Source organism: Amblyomma americanum, chromosome 1, assembly GCF_052857255.1.
Source record: "Amblyomma americanum isolate KBUSLIRL-KWMA chromosome 1, ASM5285725v1, whole genome shotgun sequence".
Lineage (NCBI taxonomy): Eukaryota > Metazoa > Arthropoda > Arachnida > Ixodida > Ixodidae > Amblyomma > Amblyomma americanum.
Window position 1 is genome coordinate 553,965,673 of NC_135497.1, and position 20,904 is coordinate 553,986,576.

General features: G+C 45.7%; 2 protein-coding genes across 3 annotated transcripts in view; one reads left to right on the forward strand and one right to left on the reverse strand.

Moving 5' to 3' along the window:
• LOC144116336 (uncharacterized) overlaps positions 1–20,904 on the reverse strand; it is a 36,251-nt gene that overhangs the window by 1,889 nt on the left and 13,458 nt on the right. The gene's annotated exons all lie outside the window — the stretch shown is intronic.
• Positions 679–16,154, forward strand: LOC144116337 (uncharacterized). Of its 2 annotated transcripts, XM_077651085.1 has the most exons (5): positions 679–754; positions 870–948; positions 1,364–1,515; positions 5,777–6,012; positions 15,974–16,154. In XM_077651085.1, exons 4-5 carry the CDS (start codon positions 5,805–5,807, stop codon positions 16,105–16,107), a joined length of 342 nt encoding a protein of 113 aa, XP_077507211.1. In that variant the 5' UTR covers positions 679–754; positions 870–948; positions 1,364–1,515; positions 5,777–5,804; the 3' UTR covers positions 16,108–16,154. The 2 variants fall into 2 exon arrangements, with proteins under 2 accessions (XP_077507211.1, XP_077507210.1); XM_077651084.1 differs by lacking the exon at positions 679–754 and having other exon boundaries at positions 761–948.

Genomic DNA, 20,904 nt, shown 5'->3' on the forward strand with positions numbered 1-20,904 from the left:
TTAATTCTTGCGGTGTACAAGAGCACTGAGAGGGGAAAGTGGCAAAGCACGCGACTGTCGCGGACACGAGAACAATATATCATTCCAACATCTCTGTCCGTATTGCACGATGGAACAAGAAGTCTTCTAGCTTGCATGCAATTGCGGCACACTTTGTAGGCAGCATGCAGACATGTGCGCATGGAAGAAATGTGACGTGCATAAAAAAAAAATTGCTGGAGACCATTCATGCCGCAGACTATGCACTAGGTAATCACAGTGCAATGTGCACCCTCTCCACCACTCGATTCTTCTCTTCCAAACCCTCTCTTCCTTGAAAGTGGAGAATTCAATTTTTCTGCGCCCTCTTTTACTCCAGGCAAATGACGCTTGACACGCCACTGCCGAACACTTTCTCTGGTAAAGGCTTTTCTAATACCGACACATGGAAAGAAACAAGGAAAACGATCTATAATCGTGCCATCTGTCGCGCAGTTTGCACGAAGCACGTGCTCCCGGCCGTGAAAACCACATTTCGCACGCATAGCCGCCACTCATAACAGTCGCAGCCGCTCATGATCACGGCAGTGACTGCTACAACCAGGTCGAAATCAACGCAAGCGTTATTTCAACCCATGACGTCGCATCCGGTTTGAAGAAAAGACGTCACGTCTGCCAATTTTTTTGCCGTTTGAGCCATGTTTGAGCCGAGCCGAGCATTGCTTTCAGTAACACTAAGACCGGTCGGCGGGACGGGCGTGCGGTCGTGTTGCACGTGAGTAATTTGTTCTTTCTTTCTTTTGGCATGCACATACTGAGCAATTGCCTGTTATCTGACACTCGGCATTCCGTTGTCAACTTCCTTGCGCCCGAATATTTTGTGTTAGCAGATAACCCAGGACTAGCACGGAGCCCGCTTGCCCGCCAGTGGACCCAAAGGCCCGGAGGGAAAGACTCATCTGTTTTATCGTAAGTTCTGCTCAAAAGCTCTGTGCAGGTCTACGGAAAAGAGCAAGCGCTGAGCGTGTTTTCATATCTTTTGTCAGCCCAGCCCAACGTAACTCATGGTAACGCATAATTACCAGCTTTTGCGTGCTCCCGAAAAAAGGCGGGAAACTTTTGACAACAGTCTAGTTGAACCACTAATAAAGCCGGTCGTGAGTTGAACTAACCGTTTGTGCGATGAGTTTTGTACGCGGTCCGATATTTTGTGGCCCCGCGGCTGGGAAAGTCTGTTGAGTGTTGACTTAATTGCACTTTACAATTGTGTGCTGCTGTTACAATTCGCTTTCTAAAACAGGTGCAGAAATTGCGGCGAGATAAGCGATTACGCTTTGGTGTCTGCAGCGCGAAACATGTTCTTTTAAATTCATATTTATTTCAGAAAACAGGACTTTAAAAACTGACTGGCAGTTTTCTGGTATGCACGGGCCTTCCCGATTCCTGCTTCGAGTCCGGCGTTCACTTGCTGGCGCAGAGGCTGAACAAATGGGACGTTAAAATGCTGAGGCAGCAAAGGCTTTAAGGCGCCACAAGGTGAGCCCTCCACCTTCTGTGATGATTTTAAAATGAGTGCTGTGCCACCTGCACCGAACATCTGTTTTACGTGGGGAAGGTGTTTGGACTTAGGTGGCCAACTATCACGGAGGCAACTGGAAAAGCATGCTTCCTTTTAAGGCCTCTAATCTTAAGACCTTTTTACAGCTGATGTTGTAAAGAGGCCTTAAAGAGATGAACACTGTGGACAATGTGCATGATGTCCTTTGACTGTTTGGAAGCTTGTGAGGTGCATAAAGCTCACAAGGCACTGTTTTAGTGTGTGACAGGTCATTGTGGTGATATTAGAAAAAGACATAGTACAGCACAATGGGACAGAGAAAAGGAGCACACAGGATAAGTGCTCGTCCTGTGTGCTCCTTTTCTTTGTCCCGTTGTGCTGCGCTATGTCTTCTGATATGCTATACCAACAAGCCCAAACTACCACTTTGTTAAGATTGTGGTCATGATAGGTTTCTTTGATTTGGCTGCACTCTCTGCACTAGTTCTGTGAAGTTCCACGGTGGTGCCGGTAGCATGCAGTGTCAGTTCAGATGGTCCAAATGCAGCTTGGCACTGTCCGCTTCCAAAACAAATGGTCGAGTGCAGGCCCGATTGATAGCCTTGCTGTTGTCACGAAATTGCAGCCAACTGCATGCTGCCGACGCCAACGACCACCAAAATCCTGAAACACTTGGAAGAATTTTTAGGCAGCAAATCGCAAAGAAGTCTTACCATGAACCTGCTCTAGGAAATTGTCGTTTCACAGAAGAAAAAAAATTGTTGCATGTATACACACAAGCTACTTACGAATTAGCGCTGAAATGCTGCCCATGCAACTGGACTTGACCGCTTAGGTTTTCATTATGACGCCTCAAACAGTCACTCAATTCTTCCATGTGTAGGTCAAAGAAGCAGAGAAGGTATGGCACGTGTTATTTAATGAAATGATGACAGTTATTTGCTGAAAGGTTATGGTTTATGGGGGTTTAATGTCCTAAAGCAACTCAGGCTATGAGGGACGCTGTAGTGAAGGGCTCCGGAAATTTTGATCACCTGGTGTTCTTTAAGGGAGCTGCTGACCTGAAGGACATGGGTTCGATCCCGGCCGCGGGGGTCGAATTTTGATGGAGGCGAAATTCTAGAGGCCCGTGTACTGTGCGATGTCAGTGCACGTTAAAGAACCCCAGGTGGTCGAAATTTCCAGAGCCCTTCACTACAGTATTCCTCATAGCCTGAGTCGCTCTGGGACGTTAAACCCCCATAAACCAAACCAATCTTTTTTGTAATGAGGTGTAAGGCATTATTATACACGGATTACACGTGGTATGCTCCTACGGCTGCTAAATAATTTATAACTGAATTTCTTTCTCGTGCTCTTTCAGTTTCAGCAGCTGAACGATGACTGTGACCTTAAAGAGAGGTTGTAGGTCATGTGAGGTGTGAAAAACTGCAATATAATTGGTGCTTCTACATATGTTGTCATTACTCCTCTAGAGGAAGGCTGGCTTCAGCAGTGCAGTAAATAAATACGATAAAGCAGCAATTATATCGCAGTTTTTCTATGCGTCTAATGACCTAAAACCTCTCCTTGTCGTCACAGCTCTCATTCGGCTGTTTAAACCGAAACAGCATGACAGAAAAATTCGATTATGAATTATTTAGCGGTCGTAGGCGAATACCAAATCGTGATTCATGCATTGTAGTGTCTTCATTATAAAGAAGAAAATATGCCACCAATATTAGGTCTCTATGCTCCATTAACATGCACTGACATCGCACAGTACACGGGCCCCTAGAATTTCGCCTCCATCAAAATTCTAGACGCCCGTGTACTGTGATGTCAGTGCATGATAAAGAACCCCAGGTGGTCGAAATTTCCAGAGCCCTTCACTATGGCATCCCTCATAGCTTGAGTCACTTTGTGACGTTTAAACCCCCATCGACATTTCAACCAAGAGCTGTCATCATTTCATTAAATAACTAGTGCCGTACCTTCTTCAGTTCTTCAACCTACACATGGGCATTGCCATACTGCTGCACCGCAGCTGCGGTGCAGCAATTCGGCTTTCATTTCATTCATTTCGGCCAGCCTAGAACTCGTGCCGCACTAGTGCAGAAAGTGCAGCCGAATGAAAGAGACATTATGACTATGTGGCTACTTCCGTTGCGTTGGGTGGGCAACAGTTTTTTGTCCTAGCCATTACATAGAAAGAAGAAAAAAAAGGAAACGTGGGAAAATTCACTATTAAGACAACAGCTTTCACCTGCAGACACCAAATGAACAAAGCCTGCCTGTATACTGAACAAAGCAATTAGGCTGTCACGTATCTAGCAAGTTAAAATTTTGAAGGTGGGCCTCCTGCTGTGAAACTGGCAACGTTTGTGCCCCTAGAGACAAGCAGTGGCGAGAGGCGAGAAGTCGCAGACGAATGTAGGTAGGACAGGTAGCTGAACGAGGAAGTAGTTCCCGTAATTGAAGAATACAAAGAAACACAAGGACCAGACATGTTTATGTTCTTCCTTCTATGTTTGTCATTTTGTTTTCACAAGTTAACAGTAGATGTTCGTTGTAGTTTCACTTTTTGAGGAAAATGGGGAAGGGGTTGTTCATCTTGAGACATGTAGCCCAAAAGACAGAGCACAGGAGTGGCTCACACATTAGTGTTTGCGTTTTGTTCCTACTGTTCTGTGTGCTTGCACCCCTTGTCCCCAAATGAGGCATTGACATGATCTTACGTGGTGCTATGCTGGTAAAGGATGTCTGCTGCATACATATGGGTGTGTGGCATTCAGTTTCAAGCACCAATTCACACGGCTTTTAGTGCAGTAGGAATTATGGGAGCAAAAGAACCTCAAGGATGTGGATGAATAGTTTAGCTCTTCTACACGATAGCAAGGCGGGCGAGTTGGTGATACATATTTAAAAAATTAACAGCGCGGAAAATGGGGACTTCAAGAGTGCAAAACACAGGACAAGCGCTTGTCTTGTGTTTTCTACCCTTGAAGTCCCTGTTTTCCGCGCTGTTATGTTTTTAACTCTCTAGTTTGCCTTTTCTGAAAAAATTCTGTGACAGGAGGTTCTAATACATGTCAGCCCACCCCTCATGTAATACTCCCTTGTGGGCCTTTGAGGTACGAATAATGTACAAATAAATAAAAAAAGTAGTGCCCTTTCAAACAGTATAATTTGCAACTTTGGTGCAAGATTTTCAGTGGCCCCTTCAGGGAGTGTTTGTCCAGTGCTTGTAGTGATTGCTTAATGTCACTTGGTCCCAAGAACCAGACAGTTAACCAATTGCCCTTGTGCCTCTTGATGAGAAAATCTGAGAGGTAAAAATGACAATTTACCATAGCTGTGAACAGTAATGAGCTGGATGTATTGCCGAAGAGAATCGAGGTCATCTACTTGACAGTGGTAATAATTTTGGGTTGGTTAGAGCATCGATGGCTTAATATCATCATCCGTATCTTAATAGATGTGGCATTGTTGGCGTGTGTAATTAAAAATTTGTTTCGATGTGAGCTGTCAACTCGGGCATGACGAAGTTGTAAGCTCGACCAGAAGTACCTGTGCTGTTTGAGCTCAGGGCAAGAGCTTTGAGCGAGGCCACTGCACTACGTCCTTGTTGTACATTTCGCTTTCATGGTGCTCCAACTTCCTCCTTCCCCCACCTCTGTTAGGAATGTCGCCATGGGGCCGAGCGAAAGTGGTAGGGTGTAATTAGAGCAGTGGCATGGCCATAAGGTCCATCCGAAAAGTACTGCGTAAGACTTGTTTGCTGGATTGGCCCCGCAGTCAGAACTGAGGTGAGTTATGAGTGGACCACTGTGGAGAAAGATAGTAGAGCAGCGGAAAACATGCCACGAATGGTGGAGAGCTATAGTTTGGAGGCAACCTTTGATGCTTTTGTTGCCATTGTGGTCAAAGTTATCTGTGAGACCATCAAGGGCACCACCTGTTCTGAATGCATCGCATAGCAATAGATCAGGGCTTCAATTTTATAGTTGGATCATGGGCTTTACTGCAGGAGGTGTATGAATTGGTTCAGATTTCACATTGAGGCGCATCAAATTCAGCAACGTTAGTACTCACAGGTACAGTAATACCTCGCGGCACTGTGGAAAAACTGTGCAAAGCGGCAATATTGTCACGAAGACGACGAAGCTGGCAGTGGTGCGGGAACGGAAAAGTCACGTTATAGGCGAGCGGCCATTAAAATCATCTCACTGCCATCATTCATCGCCGCTTATTATTCAGCTGGTCGCCACTCAACATTTGGTGTGAGATGCGGGGTATCATCCCCATCCTGGTCCTGGATCTTCGGAGTCTTCTGCCTGCCGTTATCGTCGGCCGTGTGCACCTGGTTTGCCCCGCTGTGCCCCAGCCCGCCGAACCTGAATTGACCACGCCGCTCACCGCAGTCCCGTCCCCCACCCTGACCACAAGACATGTTGACATGACAACGCTGCCGCGACCCGAGACGCCGCCCACACGTGAGGACACCCCCCCCCCCCCCCCCCCCCCCCCCCTGCCCATGCCATTCAGTGCATTCAAGGGCTTTGTCCGTTGCCTACTGGTGACTTGTGTCCCAAGCGTTTCGTCGACTAGGATTCACTCACACATATCTTTCATCGTGGCAGCCAGCACTTCCCCCCATGCCATTTGTGTTGTACCGTCCTCCTCTGAACCCATCTCCACTGAGCCGTCTCTCCGTCGGTGTGTTCTTCTATTCACTATCGGGATGATCGCTCGGCAGCCCCGGGTAGTGTCACTGAAACGAAGAAGCTGGCAGCGGCACGGGAACAGAAAAGTCGCGCTATAGGCGAGGGGCCATTAGAATGATCTCACTGCCATCGTTCATCGCCACTTATATTTCAGCTGGTCGCCATGTAACAATATGCCCAAACTGAAAGCAGCCTGAGTATATCCGTTGACCTGGTAAAAGATGATACCTGAGGCATTTCAAAGAATGTGCAGGCGAAACCTTTTAATCACATAGCTACGAGTGCAGCCTCGAAGGTATGTAAGCCAGGTCTCGTGTCCCAGCCGCCCTGTTAGGCCGTATTTGAGTGAACAAGCAAGTGTCTAGCACGCATGCAGTTTTTTCCAACAGTACTACAAGTTTAGCTGTCTTCAGCTTCCACGTAGGCGTTACTTTCATTGGATGGTGTTTTGCCAGTGATGGAAGCAACAGTGTCAAAACCAAACTGTGCTGAAGAAGTCTTGGACTGCTTTGTCTAATCCATCACCAATCATGCAGAAAAAAATAATTCTCCGCAATGCGTCCTCTGCAACAAAATACCTCCTGTAAACAGGACGTATTTAGGAATACCTGCTCTATTCCGAGGCCTGGATTGGGAAAAGTAGGGATAAGAGTTAATGGAGAATATTTTAGTAATCTGCAATTCTCAAATGATATCGCTAAGTCGCTCAGCAGATGAACTGCAAAGCAAGACCAGTAAGCAGAATGGTGGGTCTAAAGAATTAAAGGAGTATAGACACCTAACTTTTGGGTGCGTGTTTTTTTGTTTGTAACGATGCGTAAGGCGTTGTTATACGTGAATTATACCACCTGGTATTCTCCTATAACCAATAAATAATTTATAATAGCATTTCTTTCTCGTGCTGTTTCGGTCTCAGTTTCAACAGCCGAATGAGGACTGTGACGCCAACGTGTACTTACAGGTCACGTGAGGCATGCAAAAACTGCAATATAATCGCTGCTTCCACATTAGTTGGCATTCCGCCTCTTCAGGAAGGCTGGCTTCAGCAGTGCAGTAAATCATAACGATGAAGCAGCGATTATATGGGCGTTTTTCGATGCCTCACGTGACACAAAAGCACTCTTTGACATCACAGCAATTGTTCGGCTGTTGAAACTGAAACAGCGTGACAGAAAAAATTCAATTATAAATTATTTAGCGGTCATGGGCAAATATCACATGGTGATTCATGCGAAGTAGTATTTTCTGCATTGTAGTAGAGAAGCAAACATGCCACCAATATTACGTGTCTATATTCCTTTAGCACGCAGAAAACCAAATGGAAAATGCTCTTGGCCATTCCCTCCAATGCAAATGCTGTGTGGTGTATAATATTGTTACGTGGTGGCTGTCCAAAGAGTGAGTTGCGATGAACGATGGCAGAGATATAAGTTAATGGCCATTGGCCTAGCGACGCACCACAGCCAGCTTCGTCGTCTTTGTCACAATATTCCATTTCCTCATGAACATTGTCACTAATAGAAAACTGGGTGGTGTGTCATTGTTTGCGTAAAAACTTAAGGACACTGAGAAGTTCCCTAGGCAGCCGCTGACCACACACCATACGTGGCAAAATTACTTTTGAAAAGTAATCAACTTCCATTACTAATTACTTTCCTATAAATCACAGAAGTAATTACATTACAAATTACTGGTCTCAAAGTAATGACATTACATTACAATTAGCTGCCTTAAGTAATGAAAATTACTTAGTTTCGATGCTAAAATGTTGCGCATTGGCCATAGTTTGTGCAAAATTTCTAGTTTTTTGTTTTTGTTTGCACCGCCACTGAGCTTGAAAATGGGCGTCAGAGATTTTTTCCTTTTTTAGTCAATTTGAACTGCCGCTTTGCTGATGTAGATGAGGTCTTTGTCATATCATTATTCAATCAGAAGTACATTGTTCAATGTGTAATATGGTCCCACCATCCTGATTTTGAAGAATTTATCATCCGCGTAAACAGCGGGAGTGCATTGACCGCTTATCCACACATCATCCCAGAAGTGCACAGGCGCACGAGAAGCTGCCAATTCTGCTGTTCAATTGATTTGTTCTGGAGGCAAGTTGGTGGAAATACATTGTATGTCGCTGGGACGCTGTTGCCTATCTTGCCCTTGAGTTAGAAATACGGCCTCAGATGAGGCCACAAAAACCCGACAACTCGTGGCCAACTTTCTTATGCATGTCAGTTGAGACTTTTTGTCAGTGTCAAAGTACTCAAAGACATCAAAGTACTTGCTCAAGCACTCGCAGTGCGTCTGCGTGAAGGTGCCATATGGCTTGCCTTGGTCATCGAGCTCGCCTGGTGGCCATGCAGTGCGTTTGTGTGTGAGACTTTATGCAGTGCAAGGAGATGCGTAGCAGTCCTGTGACTGATATGCAGACTTCACCAAGGCAGTGCTGACGCCTGCGCGCACCTCTCGTCCACGTGCTTCCCTGGGGTGCTGGCTATTACTACTTGCACGCTTTTAAGGCACAAGCCTTAAGTGGCACATTAACATCGATACCCGGCATAGTTGTCGATGTCCAGGAAAAGTGGTCCATAACCCCCAATGACATAGTCAGCAACGAGAAAAATTTCTTCCAAGAGTGCAGAGAATTGAACCCAGGGCCTTCAAGTTACAAGGTGATCACACAACCCATCGGCCACAAAACCGCGTTGTTTCTTGGCAAGTAATGATTCATTTAATGTATGTGTTGCCCTATGACTATAAGCTAATGAGTAGGTGTGTCACTAGAAAGGAAGGAAACAATATAAATTAAAAAGTGAATGTTTTTCACCTTCAAAGCAAGAAAGTAGTCTCTAGTGTGTCCGTAATTTATTCTTGCTTTGAGAGTCGCCGCGGTGGCTTATTGGTTATATGGTGCTCGGCTGCTGACCCGAAAGACTCTGGTTTCATCCCGTCTGCGGCAGTCTCATTTCGGTGGAGGCGAAATGCTATAGGCCTGTGTACTGTGCGATGTCAGTGCACGTTAAAGAACCCCAGGTGGTCAAAATTCCCGGAGCCCTTCACTATGGCGTCTCTCATAGCCATAGTCGATTGCTTTGGGACGTTAAACCCCCATAAACTGCATCTTTGCTTTGTATGCGCTCATCTCCCTAACGCGAGGCCAAAGCATGGCAGATACGAGGAGAAGCATGGACTCGGTATACAGCAAAAGTAATATTGCTAGTAATTGATTACTTTTCCGTGAAATTACTGCTTGAAAGTAGTTCATTACATTACTAAATTGCCAGGCCACAAAAGTAATGAATTACATTATAAATTACCGAGAAAAGTCATTTAATTACTGTAAATATATTACAGTAATTTATTTGCTGGCTAATCTGCCACACACTGATTTCAAGGTGATTGCACACTGCTTTTCAATGAATGCGAAATCCTGACATGATAGCTTTTGCAAATGGTACGAAACAACGCCTTTTACATATTTAAGGCAAAGGTTTGCCACCCTCCCTTTTATTTTTTGTCTCTCCCCCCCTTTCCCCCTTCATATGTTGTTTTTTTGGATGTTATGAATGCAATGTTTTAGCAATAAGCTTGAATTAGCCCCTATGAAAAATTTTTTTGCTGGTCTGCACGTGACTGTCTCTATGTCCAGGTTTTGCGCCATTTCCTAGTCCCTGGCATTTATTGGCACTTTCACTTCAATAAAACTTTTGTGAATGTGCTGGCACAAATTTTGAAAAGTTCCTTTGCTAGCGCTTGCAAGTTGTTTCCATATTTTTGTTTTCCATGGGGGTGAAGTTTCATGGCATGTCCAGTCCGTCAACTATTTCTTACCGTTCTCAGATTTGTGCCGTTAAACTTGTGCATTGTGGAAGAGCCGCAGCTGCTCTTAAGATGCTTTGTGTCCTTGCCTTTGTGCAGGGCAGCAGCGGCGTCTTCTCCGCAGTGCTCAGATGCATGTGGGCAAAGCATCCAAAATGATGACTAGCTTGGCTGGCATTTTCTCTTGGTCTCTGAATGCATCATCTGGTCAGAATTTGGCAAAATTATGGACATGTATACCAGGGAATCATTTCAAAAAGTTATCCAGGATTTGTATTGTGAATAAAAATAGCACAACACGCATAATTTTTCGTTTTGTGATACTGCAGATTACACGAACCAAGAACAGAACAGCAAGGTTCTACTGTATTTCTTTGAAGGGCTGTGACGGTTTTAAAGGGTGTCTAGCAACCTACAATTGTCCAGAGGAATTTCGTTTACCTGGAAAATTCTGGCAGTTGTGAGGGATACCATCAAGAAAGTGGTCAAGTCTCGGAAAAGGACGGACTGAAATTAACGCAGAGGTCTGCTGCGAGTTTTAACGATATTGTGAGTGTCCAGCACACGGTCCGTTCTTATTGGCATGACATAGTTTTGCTTCTAATGAGTATTAGGCATGGCAGCCTGTCTGTTTTAGCTGTATTTTTCTTGTCTTCAATTAAGTGAGCATTGTATATACCGTATTTACGCACATAATTTGCACATTTTTTATTCAGAAATTAGGGCTCTAAGAAGGGGGTGCGCAAATTACGCGGGGATTTCGCGAGCGCGACTTAAACTCCACAAAGGTCATAACGCGCAATATCGGTGTATTGTATGTTGCTGCGTACACATCAGCACCCGGACCCGCACCCTACGCTGGCCGGCCCCCGAAAAAAAACCCCAGCCATTTGTTCGATAGTTCCAGATTCCGTAAGTTTGCTTTCGCAACTTAGTCTGGGAAAGCAACCGCGAATCAATAAATCAATTATCAGACCACACAATTCTTTAACAGTACCGCGCGAGTATCGACCAAACTGCTTGTCAGCGCCTTATCACGGCGCGCAGCTGAGAAGCCGGCGAGAATAACCATATGCACACAAGTTTGCTGACACAACGATTGTCGTCTATGGACAAACTTGTGCGCACGCGGTTATTCTCGCTGGCTTCGCCACTCCGCGCCATGATAAGGCGCTCACAAGCAATTTGAAACTTGCCGTATAGTTGTGATATCCCATCGCAAGACACGAACGAACAAACACAAGTCGACAGAGCGACAGAGAAAAGCGTAGCCGGCAGTCGAGTCACATGCATCAGCCAAACAAACAGCGGTGTTGGCTCTTCTATCAGCTGCCGATCCTCCCTGAAAGCGCTGCTGGCCGTTCCGAGTGGCGATGCCGCTGGTGCCACCGCGATTGTAACAGCGGCCCGACACCACCATGAATGCCCAGTGCACAATAGATTCAAAAAGCCTTCCGAACAAACACGCGGAATAGCCGAATGCTACTGTGTAGAGCCCGCGTGCATGATGGTGGTCTAGCGCAGCACGGTGCGTAAAATATGCGAGTAAAAATTTTTTTTTGTAAACACGAGTGAGAAGTTAAGGGTGCGCAAATTATGCATGTAAATACGGTACTAGTTGGTTCTGTACAGGTTGCCACACTCCTCATTAAGTTTGGTCTGGTGCATATCAATAGACACAGCTACGTTCAAAAGTATTTTCTCTGGAATAAGCCGTAGTCATAGGAATGTGCAGAATTCATGCGCTTTCAGTATACTGATGCGAGGTGCCACGCCACCCCAACGTGGCATCAAAATCGATCTGTAAATCTTGCTCTCAGGCCTCGTCAATCTTGTAGGCTATTGCAGAAACAAACAAACAGAGGCTAGTTTCTCTGCGGTTCTTGCTGTGATGACGAGGTCGTAGAAAGCTGTTACTTTTTTTGGAAATGCTTGGTGCTTGTCCTGTGGCATTGCTGCTATCGAAAGGGGTGCCAGAGTGTGCCTTCATTGGAAAGGCAGTCAAAGGCAGTGGTTCTCAGTGATGAGCAAACCAACCTTTGTCAGCCCTCTTGTTCAAGGGTTCCTTCTTGAAAGCCTGAAATATTTTTTTGCAGTACAATGAACAGTGTAAGCATGCAGAGTGTTCTGTTTAGAAATTTTCCAGAATTTTCTCAAAGTAGAGTTGTTTGTTTCTTTTGTGAAAGCACATGTATGTCAGCACATATGGCCACCACTCTTACGAACCATTAAAAGAAAGCAAAAAACTTGTTAGCATAATTTTAACAAACTTCCAAATCTAAGAGTCCGGATCAGGATCAGTCAGGCACTTTTCGTCCAGTGAGAAGGAAAACAGCTGCTGAAATTTCAGCACAGATTCCTAGTTGAAATGTGCCAGCATCTGTGGGTCCGTTACGGCCAGGGATTCCAGTGTGGTGAAACCCATACACAAGAGTTCAGTGGGCCATGTCCCGTTAAGAATGCTGCATCTGGGGCAGCATTCCACAGCTGGAGGTGTCACAAGAAAGTGTAGAAGAGGTCGTCTTGTTAATGCTCTCACTCTTGTTGTAGCTTAAGCTGCTGTTCATCGATTTTTTGTGTCATTAATGTTTCTCAACAATGCCACATCACGTCATACGCCTTTTCAGTGTCTGAACTGTGACGAGCATCTCCACCGCAGCCGCGGCATCGTGCTTGAGTGCTCATCTCGGCTACGGGAGGTCATGGGTACGATTCCCGCGGCCTCCGGTCCACTAGCCAATTAATCCAATAGGAACAGGCGGTCCACCGGCCTAGTGCTCAGCTCTCCAGGGCTGCACTGCGTGGGAAGGATAGACTGCGCCTCAAAATTCCGGTCAGATGCGGGCACAAAAACGTCTCCACGTGGTTAAAACCCGCAGTCCAAAACTCTCGCCTTGTGCCAGTTACAAAACTCAAAACGTTCACTTCTCTAGCCGCAAGATAGATGTGCCATAAGCACTCTCCGCTCACAAACCCCCTTCGAGCAAAGTGCGGCGGTATTTGCTACCGTTGTGGTTGGCTCACACGCATCAGCAGGTGTGCATGACGGGTTAAAAAAAAAAGATGGGCTTCTACCGCACGAGGTGGATTTAGGGTTGCTTGACGGCGGAACTTATATCTGATTGAAGAAGCGTAGCTTGTTGGGCCAGTTGGTTCATGGTATGGTATGTGGAAAACCAGCGAAAAGGACGCATTCACAAGGAGGAGAAGTACACAGGACAACGCTGGAAACACAACTGAAAATTCTTTACTTCGCCAACATCAGAACAGGGCGCACATGCGCGTGAGCACCACAAACGCTATCAAAACAGCAAACACAAACTGATTAAGCGAGCGAAGAAACATGTGGCAACCTATGTCCCATTCATGAAAGTGTATTCTTTTGCCGTGAACCTGACAGAGCTGTCGCTGACGCATTCAGTTCCTAACTGCTTGATTTTAAAAGCTTCTAAGATTTCTCGTTCTATCTGTGTTTTGCCACGGCCGATGATGTTGACATTATGGAACAGAGGGGTGCAGTCTTTGCAGTGGTTGCAATGTCTTGGAAGATTTGCTGTGTTGCCTGGCTGCAGCGAAGTGCGGTGCTGCCTCATACGGTCGTTGACGCATTGACCCGTTTGACCTATGTAGGCCTTGCCACAGGACAGTGGGAGCGAGTAAACAACATCGGTTGTGCATTTGGTGAACATGCTCTGGTGTTTAACATTACATTTCTTTTTTCTGCTGATTTTTGAGATACGTGAACAAAGCGACGACAGTTTGGTGGGCGCAGAAGAGACTACCTTAACACCGTATTTCATGGCTACCTTTTTAACGTTATGTGAGATTTTATGCAGGTATGGCATTACAGCAGGTCTGGATTCCTCACTAGGCGTTTCATCTCTTTTGTACTGTGACTTAAATTTACTGGTTAAGGTATCAGCAATAGAAACGAGGATGTCCTCAGGGTAGCCCGCTGACCTCAAGCGGTCAAGTTGCGCTAAGAAACTCTTTTGCATATTGTGTGAACAAGAACTGCGCAGAGCATTACCAAGGCAAAGGTTGGAAATGCCTCTCTTCACAAGTTTGGAATGTGAGGAGGAGAAGGGCAGCAGGCTTTTCTTGGTCCGTGGAGAGTAGCTCCAGCAAACATGGCTTTCATCAGAGAAGGTGAGAGTCAAATCTAAAAATCTAATTGAGTCCTCAAGGGGCACTTCATGAGTAAAACTCAAGTCAGGACAGGTATCGGTAAAGAAGGTCAAAATGTCATTTGCAGCAGCTTCGACACTGTCACGGGAAGTTAGTTTCAAGAAAATTAAGAAATCGTCTACATACCTAAAAACTTTCACTACTCGATCGTCAATAAGGGTATCATGCAACAAATTGTCAAAATGGGATAAAAATATGTGGCACAAAATAGGAGCTACACACGAGCCAATGGGAACGCCCTGCTTCTGTATGTACCTGCAGTTTTCATGTTCTACACAGTGGAAGAAAGGTAGCAAGTCAAAAGTTCCAAAAAGGAATTCACCGATATGCCCGAGCTGTTCTGGAAGGCCACTGCACCTCGGTTTTCGATGAGATCCCGCACAGTAACTAACAAGTCATTTTGGGGAACTGAATAGAAGAGGTCTTCGATGTCCACGGAAAAGGCGGAATTGGCACTCACACTGGTAGCGGATAAGTAGTCCATGACGTCCATCGAGGTCCGAGCGCTAAAAGGGTCGTCAGGTGCCAAGGGGTTCAAGGATCCATCAAGGCAACGGTTTGGTCGAAGACCCTTCTCCCAAGCATCTCACCCTAGATATGCCGAGCACCATGGCGGGGAAATCTTAAAACCGGTGGGTACCCGGCGGCACTGGGAATCGAACACAGCACCTCCCGAATGTGAGGCGGATGCTCTGCCACAAGGTCGCGCTTCGGTGTTATGATCTTCGCCAAAAGGCCGAGAAATGAAAAGCCGAAAGATTGTCATTCGGCAGCTTACAAAGTCAAGCTGTCATGTTTTTTCCTGAACACAGTTATGGCTCAGGCTAATTGTACCATTCTACATGATTTTCCCTCATTCATTGAGACGCTCAGTAAGCTTTAGGATGCGATTAATTATGAAGAGGAAAGAAATATTCGTATGATATGTCTCGTTTCATCACTGCATTTTGTGGAAACATGTTTGTATTGTAATTTCAAATGTTTTATAATTTGAACTACTCGAAAATAAAGCATATCGCAGTACTGGCCGGCATTTCGAAAGGCCCTGATATGCACACCATGTGTACGAGAGCAGACGATGCAGCGGTCCCTGTGTCATTACTTTTGGAACCCACATGACCAGGGTTGCTGCTCTTCCTCGGGAGTGACGTCGTAATGCACCCCGACACTCAGAAACCGAAATCGCTCAGTATAAATAATGCGGTAATATTTAATGTTCATATTTAAATTGCGGAGCACGTATCACGCGCTGGGTGGGAGTATGCAATGCTTGAAACTAAGAACACTCCAACCAAAAATTTGATGTCTCCGCTCCTTTAAGGTTTTTGGTTTAGCATATGGAGCTTGTGAGCTCCTGTGTGCCAGCGTCAGAAGCCTTTCAGAAACCCTTTCGTTGTTTGTCTTGACTGTTTTTATTCATTCTTGGTATCTGCCTTGTACACACTTCTTTTTGTGTGTGGTTTCTCTGGCACATCTTGAACAATGTTCCTTTTATTCTTTTTTTTAAGGATCTTTCGAATGTCCACACGCAAAACCACTACAGGAGTGCGTGGGCTGCTGCTGTAGCCTGTTGGGAGATCTCCTTTTCTTTTTTCTCTCATATGCATTCCATTTTTTTGTATTTGTTTGTGGGTTCTCTTAGTGGTTTATTAGTTGCATTTTATTGTTCTGAGCTTGCATACTTTTTTCTCTTTTCATGGCATCCAACCCTGTGTATGACTGACACTAGTGGAGAGACTGCAGCAGCCGACCCTGCATGGCGCGGCAATCTCTGGTCCAAGGCACCTATTCCCCGTTCCAGGCTATTGGCTCAAGGTTGTGCCCGCAAGTCTGCACCTTGGCCTACAGGCAGAGTCGCATTAGGCCCACGTCGGTCAGGACTTCCTTGCCAAATAAAGTGTTCCTACCGACACGCCTTGTCAGTAATTGATGAAGCGTATGAATATATGAGTAACAACTTCTCAGGCCGTATAGAAAAACCGTGTTACAAAGCAGTTTTTTTTAAGGCCATACCCGGCCACCACATTGTTTCCTCTGAGCAACCTACTCATCTTTGAGGTAAGTGCTTGCCGTGTGTCGCATCACAGTCTGAAGTGTTGCTGCAGAACTGCATATTGCCTTCCTGTTTATGCCATTGCAGCAGGAAATGCTTCACAAAGCTAATGAAAAAAAAAATTTCGCCAACATACTGCTTTGAGATAACTGCTAAACGGGTGCCGAAGCCCACTGAGCATTGTAATTGAGGCCCTTTCAATTGAATGTTCTTTGTAGGTATATTACAAAGGCAAGATAACAGTCCTAGCAGTTTTGGGTGCACAAAGTGGGTAATATCAGGCTTTAACTGCTAACAAGAGGCCCTAAATATTCGCTAAATTTGATTTATAGTCTTCTCTTACTGTTGTAACCTATCTTTCCTCAAGCAGAACGGTAGCTGAGTGAATTCGCATCACCTGTTAATGTCAGATTTTTTTCTTTTCTCAGCTGCTGAGGGCTATTATTGCCAGAGGGGTATGTAAGGTGTGTACTGTAGAAAGGTAAATCGCTTAATTCAAACCGACGATATTTACAAACTGGCACTTTGCTCCCGTCAAAATCGCGTATTTCAGTGCGACAAAGCTGCCGGTAATATAAGCATACGCAACGGCCGTAGAGCTTACCTCTCCTGACTGATGAAGCATGGCAATACAGCGCGCTGCATGCGGCCATCGTGGAGAACCACTCGTCTACTACCCCTGTCACACGGTGCCTTCGAAGTGCAGTTTCTCTCCCCAGCTGCGCTCCTGTTCCTGCCACGACGTGGGACCAGTTTATTTTACCGTAAGCGGGGCCTATCGTGTGGAATCTATGAGGCGCCGCTGACAGTGCTGATGAGCGGTCGCATAAGAATGAAAAGACCCGTACCAACCCATGGTCCATATTTGAACAGCGCAATAAAACAACGGGACACAACGAAGAAAGGACACCACAAGCGCTGACTCGCAACTAGATTTTAATTCACGTCCAAGCATCTTAAATACTAAGAACGCCAAACACAAACAAGAAGGAAAAACCAAAAGAAAAACGATACAAAGCTGCTAATTATGCCCACAAAGGTGACAATCAGCACGAGCGCGAGACTACACATCTTGGCCGGATAAAAACATCATCTCTTTATCAGTTAGTGTGACAGAAGGATCACTAATACAGCTATCAGGTTCCAAGCGGATGTGAAAAGCCTCCAAAATTTCCCGCGTTAGGCTGTCATTATGTTTTCCTAGGATGACGGTGTTAGACAACAGAGGGGTGCAAGTACCTTCTCTCCAGTGGCGGGCAAGGTTACAAGAAGACCCATTACCTCGGGACCTGTGGTGCTCACTAAGACGAGCGTTGATGCAACGTCCTGTCTGGCCAATATAACTCAACCCGCAAGTGCACGGAATCCTGTAGACAACCCCCACATTACAGGGCACAAAAGGGTTCTTATGGTTGGTCTGACAATCCCCAGTCTTTTTCTTCGCGGTTGTTGCCTTAGCCTTCTCTTCCACCTGCCTGCAAACACCTCTAAGTTTTTTAGGCGCTGAAAAGACCACATCAACATCGTATCTCGCCGCAACATTCTTCAAACCATGTCCCACACCATGCGTGTAAGGCACCACCACAAACTTCTTTTTTTCCCTTTTTGGCTTATCCCCGCTCTTGATCCATCTAAGAAGCTTATCGCATTCCCTGGAAATCACATGAGAAGGGTAACCACTAGATTTTAATCGGCCAACTTGACGCAAAATACTTTCATTGATTCTTTCAAGACATGACTTGTTCATGGCAGATTTCAGGCTAGAAAAAACAATGCCATTTTTTGCCAGTTTTGTGTGGCTTGATTGGTAATTTAGAAAAGACTTGGTAGAGCGAGGGAAATATTCCCAACACAAATGACGCTCTTCCAACAACAGTCTTAAGTCCAGAAATTGAAGTACATCTTGTTTAGGAAGTTCAGTCGTGAAAGTTAGTCCCATCGCGCATTCTCTGAAAACCTTCAGTACATCTACCACGCTACGCGTCAAGTAACCCTTCTTAACAAAAACAATATAATCATCGACATACCGAAAAATCCTCAGAACCAACCCGTCACATCTCCTGTCTCTGGATCTGTCTACCCTGGCAAGGAAGATATTGGCTAACACAGGTGCTACTTTAGATCCTATGCACACTCCATCATTCTGCGCAAACGATTTCCCTTTCCATTCAATGACAGTTGAACGGAGGTAAAAAGACAGAATCTCTAAGAAGCTCTCAAGGGACACACCACATCTAGCAATAAAATCAGTTTCATTGTTGTAATCAGCGATGCACATTTTTACACTTTTCATGAGGTCATCATGAGGTAGAGAATAATATAGGTCTTGCACATCAATGCTGAAAGCATCACACCTTCCCGGGTTATTGGATTTTAGGAAGTCAACCAAAGCACCAGAATTAGAGATGTGAAAAGGATCCTCAATTATCAAACACGACAAATGCTTTTGAAGATAGCTAGACACGAAGAACTGCCAAGTGCCGTGCTCAGACACGATAGATCTGAAGGGAGCATTGTCCTTATGCGTCTTTGCAGGAAAGAAAACCTGAAGGTGCGATCCTTTTGCGCTCTTCACAGAAGCCGCGAGGCGTTGCAAGTTGTTCTCCTCCAAAAGACGAAGGGCACTTGCCTTGACTTTGTTAGCTCTGAAAGTTACGGACTTGAAGTTCTTCGTTAAGGCTTGATGCGCTTTTTCTTCACAGGTGCCAGCAGGGAGAACGACGAAGCACCCTTCCTTGTCGGCGACCATTATCCTGAGACCACTAGATGCAGCAAAGTCAACGAGCTTTTTCATGCGGTGGTAATTCCGTGGTTTCTCTTTTGTTCTTTCGAAAACTTCGACACATTCCGAGATGCATTGAAACTGACTATCTTTGCCTGCCAACCGGGATATTTTCTTTGACAAGGCAAGTTTCTCGGTAGCTTTCAACCGTGGGTCATATGCAAACTTCGGTCCCAACCTGAGAGTTGCTAGATGTTCTTCCGGCACGTCGCATTCGCCCAGGACAACAACCTTTCCTTGCTCCGCAGCGTCCTTCTTCTTTCTCGGCAAGCCTGTCCGGACTGAGTTCCAGAGGAACTCTGTAATAAAATCCATCGTCCCACACCACTCCGAGAAGCCTTGCTGCCGATCGGTCCTGCCACAAATAACCCGTAGATGGTCTTTGAAGAACCGTGCTTGACGCCACAATTCGGACTTCATGATCTTGCAAATTCGCCTGGTGTGTCCTCTTGACGGCTCCAAAAAACCACACACCATTTGAACGTCAGGAGGGCAAAGCCCGTACCTGACATGCCAAGAGAGAACTCTGGCCCTGCACACACACACAGCGATGATCGACACAATGACAGCAGGATTGCCTACCGAGAGCTGGTTAGAAAGATTACAAAGATTGAAAAGAGGGGAGCCCACGGTACTAGAAATTACATTCATTAAAGCTGCGAACTGGGCGAGTTGGTATTGATTCATATTTGAACAGCGCAATAAAACAACGGGACACAACGAAGAAAGGACACCACAAGCGCTGACTCGCAACTAGATTTTAATCCACGTCCAAGCATCTTAAATACTAAGAACGCCAAACACAAACAAGAGGGAAAAACCAAAAGAAAAACGATACAAAGCTGCTAATCATGCCCACAAAGGTGACAATCAGCACGAGCGCGAGACTACACATCTTGGCCGGATAAAAACATCATCTCTTTATCAGTTAGTGTGACAGAAGGATCACTAATACAGCTATCAGGTTCCAAGCGGATGTGAAAAGCCTCCAAAATTTCCCGCGTTAGGCTGTCATTATGTTTTCCTAGGATGACGGTGTTAGACAACAGAGGGGTGCAAGTACCTTCTCTCCAGTGGCGGGCAAGGTTACAAGAAGACCCATTACCTCGGGACCTGTGGTGCTCACTAAGACGAGCGTTGATGCAACGTCCTGTCTGGCCAATATAACTCAACCCGCAAGTGCACGGAATCCTGTAGACAACCCCCACATTACAGGGCACAAAAGGGTTCTTATGGTTGGTCTGACAGCCCCCAGTCTTTTTCTTCGCGGTTGTTGCCTTAGCCTTCTCTTCCACCTGCCTGCAAACACCTCTAAGTTTTTTAGGCGCTGAAAAGACCACATCAACATCGTATCTCGCCGCAACATTCTTCAAACCATGTCCCACACCATGCGTGTAAGGCACCACCACAAACTTCTTTTTTTTCCCTTTTTGGCTTATCCCCGCTCATGATCCATCTAAGAAGCTTATCGCATTCCCTGGAAATCACATGAGAAGGGTAACCAAGAGCGGGGATAAGCCAAAAAGGGAAAAAAAAGAAGTTTGTGGTGGTGCCTTACACGCATGGTGTGGGACATGGTTTGAAGAATGTTGCGGCGAGATACGATGTTGATGTGGTCTTTTCAGCGCCTAAAAAACTTAGAGGTGTTTGCAGGCAGGTGGAAGAGAAGGCTAAGGCAACAACCGCGAAGAAAAAGACTGGGGGCTGTCAGACCAACCATAAGAACCCTTTTGTGGCCTGTAATGTGGGGGTTGTCTACAGGATTCCGAGCACTTGCGGGTTGAGTTATATTGGCCAGACAGGACGTTGCATCAACGCTCGTCTT

What these genes read in the sequence shown, in the direction of transcription:
- LOC144116337 (XM_077651085.1), top strand. Translation starts at nt 5,805, where the DNA reads ATGCGGGGTATCATCCCCATCCTGGTCCTGGATCTTCGGAGTCTTCTG. An exon ending in ACCCGAGACGCCGCCCACAC is followed by an intron (nt 6,013 to 15,973) that starts GTGAGGACACCC and finishes GACTGACACTAG; the next exon opens with TGGAGAGACTGCAGCAGCCG.